Genomic DNA, 13,661 nt, shown 5'->3' on the forward strand with positions numbered 1-13,661 from the left:
CGCGCTGCGAGTGACATCACCCCTGTTCTGTCTTCTGTACTTCTTGGCTTCTTAACTTTTACTTCTTCAAATTTGTCACTTAGCGTTTTTAAACTGCTGCCCAGGTCGTGCTGTGCGCTCCGCTGGGTTCCTTGAAGTTCTAGAACATGGCGGCGGCGATCGTTATCGCCGCGCAGGTGAGGGTGCGGGCCAGCTTGATGGGAAGGTGGCCGTGGTGGCCATTACTCCCTCTGGGAGAGGCCATCTATGGAGACCTGCGATTCCTCCGTCGATCGCAGGGACTCGGGGAATCATGACGTCTTTTCCTCGCTGGTGATCCTGATCCCACCTGACGATCTCTGGCCATCATGGGGGACAACCTCCTCTCCGTCTCCGTCTGTCACGCGGGTTGGTGGGCTTCCCCTTACGGAAGCCAAGGCCGACCCTCCGCTGTTTTTGACCGTCATCAGATCGCGCCCGCCCGCGGCCTCCCTCAAGTCTCCGCTGCCCGCTCGCCATGGGCCCCGCAGCCAGCTCGCGGAGAGTCGCAAAGCCCGCTCGCCGGCTCCCCTCGCTCGCAGCCCTCCCGGCTCCCCTCCTTCTCTCCCCCTTCTCCCTCCCCCCCCTCCTCCTCTCCCACCCCCTCCCTCCTCTCCCCCCCCTTCTCTCTCTCCCCCCTTCTCTCTCTCTCTCTCTCTCTCTCTCTCTCTCCCTCTCTCTCTCACTCTCTCTCTCTCTCTCTCCCCTCTCCCCCTCTCCCCCCCCCCCCCCCCCACTCACTCCCCTCTACCCTCCCCCTCTCTCCACCCCTCAACCTCCCTCCTCCTCCCTTTACCCCCCTCTCCCCCCACTAAGATATACTAAAATCTGTAGTATAGGATCGACTAGGCCTATATTCACTGGAATTTAGAAGAATGAGAGGGTATCTTATAGAAACATATCAAATTGTTAAGGGATTGGACAGGCTAGATGCAGGAAAAAAATTCCTGATGTTGGAGGAGTCCAGAACTAGGGGTCACAGTTTCAGAATAAAGGGTAGGCCATTTAGGACTGAGATGAGGAAAAACTTTTTCACCCTGATAGTTGTGAATCTGCCACAAAAGGCTTTGGAGGCCAATTCTCTAGATGTTTTCAAGAGAGAATTAGTTATAGCCCTTGGGGCTAACGGGATCAAGGGATATGGGGAGAAAGCAGGAACGGGGTACATGGATGAACAGCCATGAACATATGGAATGGTGGTGCTGGCTCGAAGGACTGAATGGCTTACTCTTGCACCTATTTTCTATGTTTTTATGTATTCAGCAACATGTTGAACCTCGTTCAACTTCTAAAACAATGTCTTTGTGGTTATATCTAAGTGCTGCATTTGCTTTGAAGGGTTGGTTCATGGAAACACTTCAAAAGCATCATTAAACAGAAAGATAAGGAGAAAAATTGGAAGTCTAGGAATGCTGAATCTACCTTTTCGGTTAAGGCACATGTGAAAGGGATGGAGTGTTCTTATGGTACTCTTTGTGAGTATCAATGATGTTAGTCAATTCCCAATTGTAGAAATTGTAATTTTTCCATTTTTTAAAGCTATCGGCCAAGATTGAATTTTCATGCTGCCCAGCATTCCCCAAACAGTGACGATGGACAACAGCCTGACATTTAACTGTGTTGATTTCACAAAATGGTTGCTTGAGTGCTTTGAAAATTACATTTTTTATGGAGCTTTGAAATGTTTGTACCCACATTAATGATGAAATACACATAACGTTCTAAGACATAGAGACATGGTTGCCTCATTCTTATCTTGTATCCTGCTGCATATACATGAACCTATACATTACCATATTTTCCTTTGCTTTCGAAAGGAATTACCATTGCTTTTCCTTTCAGCCCAGTTAATAATGGCTACTTAACACTGCAGGGTTTTTAATTCACAGGCTGATCTGTATGTGCACTAAAATGTGAATTAAATGCCACAGTGTTGGATGCAGATGTATATAAATCCTGAAGCCACAAGAGACTGCAGATGCTGGAATCTTGAGCAAAAACTAAACTGCTGGAGTAACTCAGCAGGTCAGGCAGCATCTGGATGCAAATGGCCAGTCAACGGCCACAGACTAAAACATTGCCTGTCCATTTCCCTCAACCTGTGTTGCCTGACCTCCTTAAGGGCCTGCCCCACTGTATGAGGTAATTCAAGAGTTCTCCCGAGTTTCCCTTGATTCGAACTCGGAGAATTAAGGTAATAGCCACTCGTAGGTACTCGGGGATCTCGTGGACATTTTTCAACATGTTGAAATATCTTCACGAGCTTACCGCGTTTCCCCGAGTACCTGCCATTAGCGTTACGAGCCGCTAAGAGATGCCCCGAGCTCCGATGTACCCGCTACGTACATTCCACGTACTTACGACGAGTTTGATTTTTTTTAAAAACTCGGGAGAGCTCTTGAATTACCTCGTACAGTGGGACAGGCCCTTTAATTCCTCCAACAAAATGCAATTTTTTGCATAAATCTGTGTAAATTGAAGAATGGATTGGTAACATGTGGAATACTGGGACTCAACAATAGCTTATAAAAGCAGGGATATTATGCTGAACCTGTACAGGGCAATTGGAGTACTGCTTCCAATCCACAGTCTTGAGGCAGTCCAATCCACAGTCTGTGAGGGTCCTAGAGAGTGTGCAGAAAATATTGACTTGAATGATTCCGGTGAAGAGAAATTTTAGCTATAAGGCTGGTCTGGAGAAGATGGAGCAAAGAATGTTGAGAGGAGATTTGAGAAAAACACAAAGTGTTGGAGGGACCTAGCGAGTCAGGCAGCAACTGTGGAGGCAATGAACACATGATGTTTTGGGTTGGGTCCTTTCTTCAGATTGATGGAGTGGGGAATAGAAAGCTTGAAAAGAGAGCTAGACATAGGCAGCTAGACAAACCCTGGCAAGTGATAGGTGGACACACGTGAGGAAGGATGATTGATGGATGGATGGATGGATGGATGGGGTAAGTGACAAAGGTTAGAGGTGAAAAGGAGATAAAAGGGAATCAGATGAGGAGGGAAGAGGAGGGGTGAAGCTGGAGGGAGGGATATGGATGGAAGGGGGCATGAGGAAAGAAAAAAGGAAATTGAGAACTTCGGTATCGGAGTGTGGGAAGGAAGGGAAAGGAGCAAAGTGACGGGTTGGGGGATGGGCGGTGTAGGAGATGGTGGGAGGCATGTGTGCGTACCAGGGTGGGGATGAAGTGCACGGGAACGAAAGAGGCAGTGGATGGGTATGAGGGGGGAAGGATTTGATGGTGGAATTTATATTAAAAAAGCACAACAAAGCCGTTCCAATTGAGAATAATTTGAAGATCAGGTGACACAATATTAATATTTTGGGTAAAAGACGCTAGTGTGTAATAAAACCGTTTTGATTCAGAGAGTAGTTGTAAGCTGAAATTCTGATAGAAACAGCGTTAGTTATTATCTTCAAAAGGAAATTGGATAGAGTTTTGAGAAAGAATAATTGGCAGTGGGATTTCACTGTACAAGGAGGTGGCATTGACCCAAAGGGCCAGATGGAGGACACCTGTGCCATAACCATTGCATCATTAAATCTCGGTGGATTGATTTAGCAACCTACATCCATATAAATGTTCTAATGTTGTAGTGATGTTCTACGTTTTTAATTTAGGTGAGGGAAGAAATGCCAATGCAAAGCCAGAAGAACATGAGGATACCGGTGGGAGAAGTAACCAGTTGGCAACACAAGGTAGGCGTGCGTTTCTGCATATTATCTACAGTCATCATCTATTCCAACACTATATAACCCATGTGTAGGAAGGAACTGCAGATGCTGGTTTAAACCAAAGATATACACAAAATGCTGGATTAACTCAGCGGGACAGGCAGTATCTCTGGAGAGAAGGAATGGGGGCCGTTTCAGGTCGAGACCCGAAGAAGGATCTGAAGAAGGATCTCATCCCGAAAAGTCACCCATTCCTTCTCTCCAGAGATGCTGCCTGCCCCGCTGACATTTTGTGTCTATCTTCACTATAGAATCCATGTTCTGTAACTCAAGTAATGAATTTTGAATGTACAAGACATACATAGATGGCCAGGGCCATCAAACAGGATTTTATCTCTACAAGGACTATTAGTGCTTCTTACCTGTACTGTCACAGACATGTAGAACTGCAACAGGTAAATTAGTGAAAGACGCAGTCAAGCACATTTAAGATCAAGTCACAGTTACATGCCGAAAGATGGATCTTTAGCCATAGAACAATTAACCTACTGAAAAGTCAAGATTCAAGATTCAAGATTCAAGATTCAATTTTAATTGTCATTGTCAATGTACAGTACAGAGACAACGAAATGCATTTAGCATCTCCCTTGAAGAGCGACATAGCAAACGATTTGAATAAAAAATAATAAGTGTCCGGGGGGGGGGTGGTGATTGGCAGTCCTTAAGTATATCAAAACTTTAGGGCAACACTAGAAAAGTGTTTTGTGCAATAACTATTCACTTGTTGAACTTCTTTAAATGAGAGTTGGGATTACTTCAAAGCATCTTGCACAGTATTACAATTGAATGAGCCTAATAAATGAATCAGAAATTCTTAACCTGCCCATCACTGGTGCACCAAAGGATTTGGTGCAACAAAGATTTGGTTCATTACCAATCAAATCATTTTAAATTTAAAATCAAATTTCTAAATCATTAAATATGACTGAATCAGAAATTTAGTCAGTAAATAAAACGATGACCAAATAAACAGCATTGAAAAGAGCAATTATTCCATACACAAATGTGAATGGCAGAAGATGATTTAGTGCATCAAGCCTCTTGCATTACAATTACATTGTTGTTTATGCAGGTCAAGAGGTGACCAAGGCTCTCTTGCTGAAACACAAAACACAAAGCCAATTAATCAGGGAGAAAAATTGAAGTTTTCTTTTCATTATCATAAATGAACAAAGTTAGTGCAAGATGCATGTTATTGATATGAATGTATTAAAAACATTACCATGCCAATCTTCTGAAGCTATGCAGTGAATTTTGACCAACTACGCAAGCACTTTCCCTGAGACTACTCTATTCTGACAAAGTAAGCTCTAACTTGTCCTGCATTATTTATGTGAGCTAGATCTAAAAAGATTACAGGTGAATAAAATAGTAATTAACTTGTCCTGCATTGTTTATGTGAGCTAGAACAAAAAAGATTGCAGGTGAATACAATAGTAATTAACTTAGAAGGGAAAAAAAACATAACAGTTGCCTTTACAGATCAGGGTTGTGGTGCTAAAAACAAACTTCTTGAAGAACTCAAAGGGGAAGGTAGCATATGTGGAGGGAAATGGACAAAATATGCATCCGGCTGGGACCCTTCTTCAGATCCAACTGGAAATGTTGGCTGTTTTTCTCCACAGATTCAGCTTGGAATTCTTCTAGTAGCTTGTTCTTTGCTGAAGATTCCAGCATCTGCAATCTCTTGTGTCTCCAAGTGATTGTGCTGATTGAATAAATGTATTACTGCCAGTTTAATGCCAAAGGTGGGAAAGGCCTTTGCGGTTTGTGCTGTTTGCTACATTTTTCTTGGAGAAGTTGTACAGTGAAGATCTACTGTGTCTCTAAATAGATAGAATTAATACAGTGATTCAGGAAGCAGTTCTTTTACTGGTGGGTGACGAAGCATAGGATAACCCTGGTGATGACTTTCCGATGACAGACAGCCAGGAGGCTCCACAATCAGACTTGACTTTGTTCTTGAAGGTGATCATGATCATAGCATCAGTGAAGTTTTAGGAAAAACTACCAAAGGCAGTTCCTGAGAGTTTCGACATTGATTTTAAGGCAACACTTCTATTTTGGGCCAAGTGGTTGGGGATAGTAGTAATCATTAATACCTATCATAATGTGCGTGATTCATTCTCCTCCCCTTACAGATATATAATCTAACATATATCAATGAGGGTGTTGCCATGACATCTTGTGTTGACATGGGGCTTGTTCGATTCTTCCTTAATTATTTGATTATGAGCCCGTGTCAGAGAGTTGCATCCCTTCACACTTGTATTGATGTCGTGCAAGAAGATTAATTTGTTCCTTTGGCATATGGATCATGGTTTTCATTATGTATCAATATTGAAATCCACCTGAATCTCAACTGTAGTTTCCAGGGCTGGAAGATATTAATTGGTCACCAAAGCATGACCTTGTAATGAGGCCCTCACTAATTCTGCAGGGACAATCACTGAAATGCCGGATTAATCTATTGTTGATGGCAACGTGCAGCCCATGAAGACAGTAATATGTTTACTTTGCTCATCCAGGAGAAGGTGCACCCCTTTCTTGTTGTTTAAATGGCATTCTCTTGCCTGATGTGTCTCACTCCTCAAACTATGATAGAAACATCAAAATGATTTGAACACGGTTTAAGGCAATGTTAATAAAGAAGTGTAAATATATGGTGAGATTAAGGAAATAAATGAAATTAATTTAGCTAAATTTACCTATTTAACGAACATGTGCAACTCTATTCAAATGAACAGGCAGTGTTAGATGCGTCGATTCTGGCTGGCATAAAGCTGTGGGTCTAGGTATGAAGTATACACACCCCCTCGGTTCAGTAAAGTCATGGATTGCACCTGGACTCGGTGTGCCCAGGGGCAGAATAGAATGTCATGTGCACCTGTACATGTAGTTCCATGCTACAGGGTATAGGTAATCTATATCTGTAGATGTTCACACTAGCCAGTCCAATATAACTTCACCATGAGTATTGCTTAAAAAAAAAGTGTTTTAGTTCATGACCTTGATAAAATCAGTGAGTTGACACCCAAATGTAATGTTTGCAATTGAACCAGTTGGTAAACAGAGAATGTTAGTTCAGTTGTGCACATTGATGCTGTTCAGCGTTAGCTCTGTGGACATATTTAGGGTAATTTTCAGTTTTGGAGATATCCAGGGTGAATTAATGTTCAGCCCTCACGGAAACTGATCATTCAGCCACAGTGATTACTTTTACAGTCCATTAGTGTCTCTCTTTTGCTACATGGTGTCAATGATGCGGCAGACCAAAAAAAACAAAAACAAAAAAATTAACGCTTCCCAATCTTTATTAATCCTTAGAATGCTGAAAGTATACTAGCATTCAACTCTCACAACTTAATGACCTTGAATCATTATCATTACTTAATATATTAAATCGACTCAACTCATGGTTCAAACTACCTGTTTGAGATGAACTGCCTAGGATCACTTTGATGTATTATAGTCTTCTCTGAATGTTGTACTCGAGCTCTCCTCAAACTTCAATGTTAGTTGTTCCTAGGTTGCCACTGCTGATATACTCATAGAGTCGTGGAGAGATGATTGGCCTATCAAGTCTGTACCAACCACCAACCATCCATTTTAACACTAATCCGCCATTAATCCTATTTTTTGCTTCTCTACATTCTTCAACTCCACCAGTTCCTACCACTAATCTACATACTATTATGTAATTTATGGTGGTCAATTTATCTAACAACTTGGATGTCTTTGTGATATGTGAGGAAACTGGAACACCTGGAGGAATCCTGTGGAGAATTTGCAAACCCCACCCAGACAGTACCTGATGTCGGGTTTGAACCCTGGTCTCGGGCACTCTGAGGATGCAGCTGTATGAGCTGCACAACTGTGTCGCCCCATATTCAGTGTTTCTATTATATATTTTTACAGCAATCTTTAAGAATGCTGCGGGGATTTTGACACCTCAACTCAGCCAATATGACATAGAGGAACATGGAATAGATTGCTCCTGGCAGTTTTCCCTCTTGGGACTCGGCTATTCCTTCCCGCACACGTATATCGTTGTTTTAATCTAGTCTTTTATTACTTTTTATTAGGTTAGTCAAAAAAGCTATTTTGTCTGGTTTTAAGACCTTGTTTGGTAAGTGCGTTTTTTCAGAGGTGGTTTCTTATCTCACTGCAACAGAATGGTTATTGTCTGATTGTTTTCACTTTATTGGGCCTCTGAGACCTTGAGTCCAGCAAAGCCAGGTGACTCCCAAGTGTGAATAATGGCAATGAGAAGAACATTACTCGACAGCTTTATTTCTTTATTTCATGAATGTCTCATTTCAGTCAATTTACGCAGTTAAATTATCATGATGGATTCTCAAAGCAGTTCCTGATTCATAATTCTGAAATCAATCAATACCAGAGAACGCTTCCAATTAAGCTGTTACTAATCCTCTTAGCATTCTCAGAGAACTCCATGGACCATTAGTTATCCATATATGTGACTTGTTCAAATTGAAAACACTGTCCAATCTTCTGCACTGAAACAGTTTTAGCCCTTGGGATTGTTTTCTTCCACAATAATGTTGCTCATGTAAAGTTGACTTCTTTTCCCAAGATCTTTGTACGTTGAGCTGCCAGCCACCCATTAATTTGAAAATATAGGAATTTCAGACACGATCCAAGCCCAAAACTACAGCACAGTTCCTCCCCACTTATGGACAGCCTAGACAGACCAACAAGCATTGGGGAGACCAGACCAGTGGGTTGGATTTGGTGCAAAGCTGTGGGAATTTTCATGTGCCTTTTCTCCTACCCGCTCCCCCCCCCCCCCCCCCCCCCCCCCTGCCCCCCCCCCACAATCGCAGAACTGCCTCTGAGTTACTGGCGACAATCATAATTTTTGTTGAATTGAACAGGTAGTTAATCTTGTTGGTGAATATAGGTCGAGCTGAGCAGCGCCATTCGGCCCTGGAGCACTGATCATCCAACTCAGCAGATTTGTTGAGCTGACTTTTTTTCTGAATGTTCATGGGAGGGTGTGTGCTACTGGCAAGGCCATTATTGTCCATTCATAATTTTTGTTGAATTGAGGAGTCATTTGGTAGTTAATCTTGTTGGTGAATATGGAGTCACACACAGGTCAGAGTGGACAAAGAAGGCAGGTTTTCTCCCCTGGAGGCAATTGTGAACCAAATGGGTTTTATACAGAAATCTGCTAATTTCATGGTTATGATTACTGAGACCAGTTCGATTTCTAAAATGATTCCAGGCCAATTTAATTCCTAAAAGTTAGATTTGACTGTTATCAGGGTGAAGTTTAAGTCGATGAATGAAGGCCACGAGGAATAGTATTCCAATGATCTAATCACGCTCTTATTTTTAATGTCGCCATCATTCTTGTTTGAATTTGTGATCCTGGATCAATGGTCTGGAATGGTGACGCCATTAATACATTCCCTGCACGTTGACTCTCCAGTCACAGCTCTTTCTGCTCATTTCCGATTTATGAACTGTTCAGGTTGTGAACAGTTCTCAGGAATCGAACCTTATTTTAATCTGGTGACTTACTGTAATTAATTTTAGGTGCTTGAATAGTACAACAAACCAGCATGATATAGGCATATTTGGGTAGGCATAAAGATTCTCAAGGCACTAACACAAAAATAACATTTATTTAATGGCATTCCAGCTCAAGCACCTCCCTCTACCTCCCTCTACATAAGAGATGAATTGTCCTTCCATTCCATTCTCTATTTGTAGATTCTTCTTAATATGCTGTCCCTTCGTGAATCCCTACGCAACTAAGTTCTCGACATCCATTGATGCTAATTCTGCCAAGGAGAAAGTCAAGAATCCAGTTGCATAGGGATGAGCAGAGACCCAGTTTCCTGAGTTTGACAAGATGGGAACATGTTAATAAACGTTGATCTGTAATCATTGAACAACAGCTTGACATACATGCAAGCAAGACCACATCTGTTGTGGATCTTTTGAAGTGATTGGAAAATTGAAGTAGGTCAAGTATCAAGTTTCAAGTATATCTTTATTGTCATTTTCCTGAGTACTCACATACTCAGAGAAAACAAAAAAAAACGTTGCTCAACCAGTGTCCATTCAGGTCCAGATCTTCATTAAGGCAGAGACACAAGGAACTGCAGATGTTGGAATCTTGAGCAACCAAAACGTGCCGGAGTAACTCAGCAGATGTTAGGCGGCATTTATGCAGGAGTGGATAGGTGACATTTCAGGTCAGGACCCTTCTTTAGACTGACTGTAGTAGCGGGTAATTGTTGAAAACGTTTCCCATAACTATTTATCCTCTTTCACTTTAAGCTATTATGTCTTTTTATCATTTAATATTTTATATTTTATACCATACCCAGACCAATCCATTTGTGTTTCCTCCCCTTCTCACTTTCTTGGCATCCCATTTAGTTGAAAGTTTCTCAGACTGACATGTTATCTTTGTTTCTCTCTTTACTTATGCTGTCTGCATATCCCCGTATTTAATTATTCCCCAGGCAATAATTTATACAAAAACAAAAAGTGCAAAAAACAAACATAAATTTGATACAATTTTCTGTGTCCTTTACTTACTTTCCAGTCAAGTTTAGTGTCATATGCACACGTATAACCATATAACATATAACCATATAACATATAACCATATAACAATTACAGCACGGAAACAGGCCATCTCGACCCTTCTAGTCCATGCCGAACACGTATTCTCCCCTAGTCCCATATACCTGCCATCATAACCCTCCATTCCTTTCCCGTCCATATAACTATCCAATTTATTTTTAAATGATAAAAACGAACCTGCTTCCACCACCTTCACTGGAAGCTCATTCCACACAGCCACCACTCTCTGAGTAAAGAAGTTCCCCCTCATGTTACCCCTAAACTTCTGTCCCTCAATTCTCAAGTCATGTCCCCTTGTTTGAATCTTCCCTACTCTCAGTGGGAAAAGCTTATCCACGTCAACTCTGTCTATCCCTCTCATCATTTTAAAGACCTCTATCAAGTCCCCCCTTAACCTTCTGTGCTCCAAAAAATAAAGACCTAACTTGTTCAACCTTTCTCTGTAACTTAGTTGCTGAAACCCAGGCAACATTCTAGTAAATCTCCTCTGTACTCTCTCTATTTTGTTGACATCCTTCCTATAATTAGGCAACCAAAATTGTACACCATACTCCAGAATTGGCCTCACCAATGCCTTGTACAATTTTAACATTACATCCCAACTTCTATACTCAATGCTCTGATTTATAAAGGCCAGCACACCAAAAGCTTTCTTTACCACCCTATCTACATGAGAATCCACTTTCAGGGAACTGTGCACAGTTATTCCCAGATCCCGCTGTTCACCTGCATTCTTCAATTCCCTACCATTTACCATGTACGTCCTATTTCGATTTGTCCTGCCAAGATGTAGCACCTCACACTTATCAGCATTAAACTCCATCTGCCATCTTTCAGCCCACTCTTCCAACTGGCATAAATCTCTCTGTAGACTTTGAAAATCTACTTCATTTTCCAACCCCACCTATCTTAGTATCATCTGCATACTTACTAATCCAATTTACCACACCATCATCCAGATCATTGATGCACATGACAAACAACAGTGGACCCAACACAGATCCCTGTGGCACCCCACTAGTCACTGGCCCCCAACCTGACAAACAACCATCCACCATTACTCTCTGGCATCTCCCATTCAGCCACTGTTGAATTCATCTTGCTGCTCCACCATTAATACCCAACCATTGAACCTTCTTAACCAACCTTCCGTGAGGAACCTTGTCAAAGGCCTTACTGAAGTCCATATATGCAACATCCACTGCTTTACCCTCATCAATTTCCCGAGTAACCTCTTCAAAAAATTCAAGAAGATTAGTCACACATGACCTATGGTGAAGTATGGTGAATAGCAGATTCAATTTGTAAAATTGGAAGCACTTTTAACAGGAGAGTACAATAATCATGGAGGTCTTTAATCTACACAGATTGAGCAAACCTCAACAATAACGTTGAGGATGGTATGTATGCCATAGATGGTCTTCTTGTCATAGGCGGAGCACAGAGAAGGTTCACCAGACTTATTCCTGGGATGTCAGGACTTTCATATGAAGAAAGACTGGATAGACTCGGCTTGTACTCGCTAGAATTTAGAAGATTGAGGGGGGATCTTATAGAAACGTACAAGATTCTTAAGGGGTTGGACAGGCTAGATGCCGGAAGATTGTTCCCGATGTTGGGGAAGTCCAGAACAAGGGATTACAGTTTGATAAAGGGGAAATCTTTTAGGACTGAGATGACAAAAACATTTTTCACACAGAGAGTGGTGAATCTCTGGAATTCTCTGCCACAGAATGTAGTTGAGGCCAGTACATTGGCTATATTTAAGAGGGAGTTAGATGTGGCCCTTGTGGCTAAAGGGATCAGGGGGTATGGAGAGAAGGCAGGTACAGGATACTGAGTTGGATGATCAGCCATGATCATATTGAATGGCGGTGCAGGCTCGAAGGGCTGACTGGCCTACTCCTGCACCTATTTTCTATGTTTCTCTGTATGAATATAGATTTCTGGATCACTATATTGCAGAATTGACTGGGAAACAAGGTATATTAAAAGAATTGGAAATGGCTGGCATTTGAAGAAACCATGTAACTTGCAACAAGTACACATCCACTTATGGCACAAAAAATAAAACAGGAAATATGGACTGAACATGGATTACAAAGGGAATTAAAGAAAATCTATAGGAATAAATTCATGAAGTTGCCAGCAAAAGAAGAACCATGAAGATTGTGGGAACTTTAGAAATTGGCAGGTGAACCAAGAAATTGAAAAACAAGTGAAAAGCAAATAAATAATATTTTAAGTCCTATGTAATGGATATTAATTAACATTTTCATTTTGCACTGTCAGAAATAAAATAGCCTGTTTCCTTATTGTACATTGCGGAATTAATGAGGAATCAAGCTCTTTCAAATTTAATACACAAGGAAGGGTTCTTTAATTTTTTTTGTAAATAGGTCCGTGGGAAAGAGTGACTATGATATTTTTAAAAATTGCTAAAGTGCTGTAGTTCTTATTTAAGGTTGAATTCATAATTCATAAGGCATATTTGAAAAAAAAAAACTAAAATGAATGACAGTGGATAAGCTATAGAAACATAGAAAATAGGTGCAGGACGAGGTCATTCGGCCCTTCAGGCCAGCGCCGCCATTCATTGTGATCATGGCTGATCGTACCCAATCAATAACCCGTGCCTGCCTTCTCCCCATATCCCTTGATTCCACTTGCCCCTAGAGCTCAATCTAACTCTCTTAAATCCACCCAGTGACTTGGCCTCCACTGCCCTATGTGGCAGAGAATTCCATAAATTCACAACTCTCCTAGTGGAAAAATGACTTCCCCTTTATTCTAAGACTGTGGCCCCTGGTTCTGGACTCGCCCAACAGTGGGAACATTTTTCCTGCATCTAGCTTGTCCAGTCCTTTTATAATTTTATATGTTTCTATAAGATTCCCCCTGATCCTTCTAAACTCCAGTGAACACAAGCCTAGTCTTTTCAATCTTTTCTCATATGACAATCCCGCCATCCCAAGGATCAATCTCGTGAACCTAGGCTGCATTGCCTCAATCACAAGGATGTCCTTCCTCAAATTTAGAGACCAAAACTGGACACAATACTCCAGATGTGGTCTCACCAGAGCCCTATACAACTGCAGAAGAACCTCTTTACTCCTATACTGAAATCCACTTGTTATGAAGGCTGTATCTGCACGCCAACTTTCAGTGACCGGTGTACAAGGACGCCCAGGTCTTGCTGCACCTGCCCCTTGCCTAACCTAACCCCATTGAGATAATAATCTGCCCCCTTGTTTTTGCCGCCAAAGTGGATAAC

General features: G+C 41.7%; 1 protein-coding gene across 1 annotated transcript in view; it reads left to right on the forward strand.

Annotated features, from left to right (window-relative positions):
* The window catches only part of LOC129696083 (dual specificity calcium/calmodulin-dependent 3',5'-cyclic nucleotide phosphodiesterase 1A-like), a 254,836-nt gene that overhangs the window by 222,450 nt on the left and 18,725 nt on the right, over window positions 1–13,661 (forward strand). The window contains exon 16 of the mRNA XM_055633493.1: window positions 3,647–3,724. Within this exon, the coding sequence (XP_055489468.1) occupies window positions 3,647–3,724 (78 nt within the window). The remainder of the gene's footprint in view (window positions 1–3,646; window positions 3,725–13,661) is intronic.

This window comes from Leucoraja erinacea, chromosome 4 (genome assembly GCF_028641065.1).
Source record: "Leucoraja erinacea ecotype New England chromosome 4, Leri_hhj_1, whole genome shotgun sequence".
Classification (NCBI taxonomy): Eukaryota; Metazoa; Chordata; class Chondrichthyes; order Rajiformes; family Rajidae; genus Leucoraja; species Leucoraja erinaceus.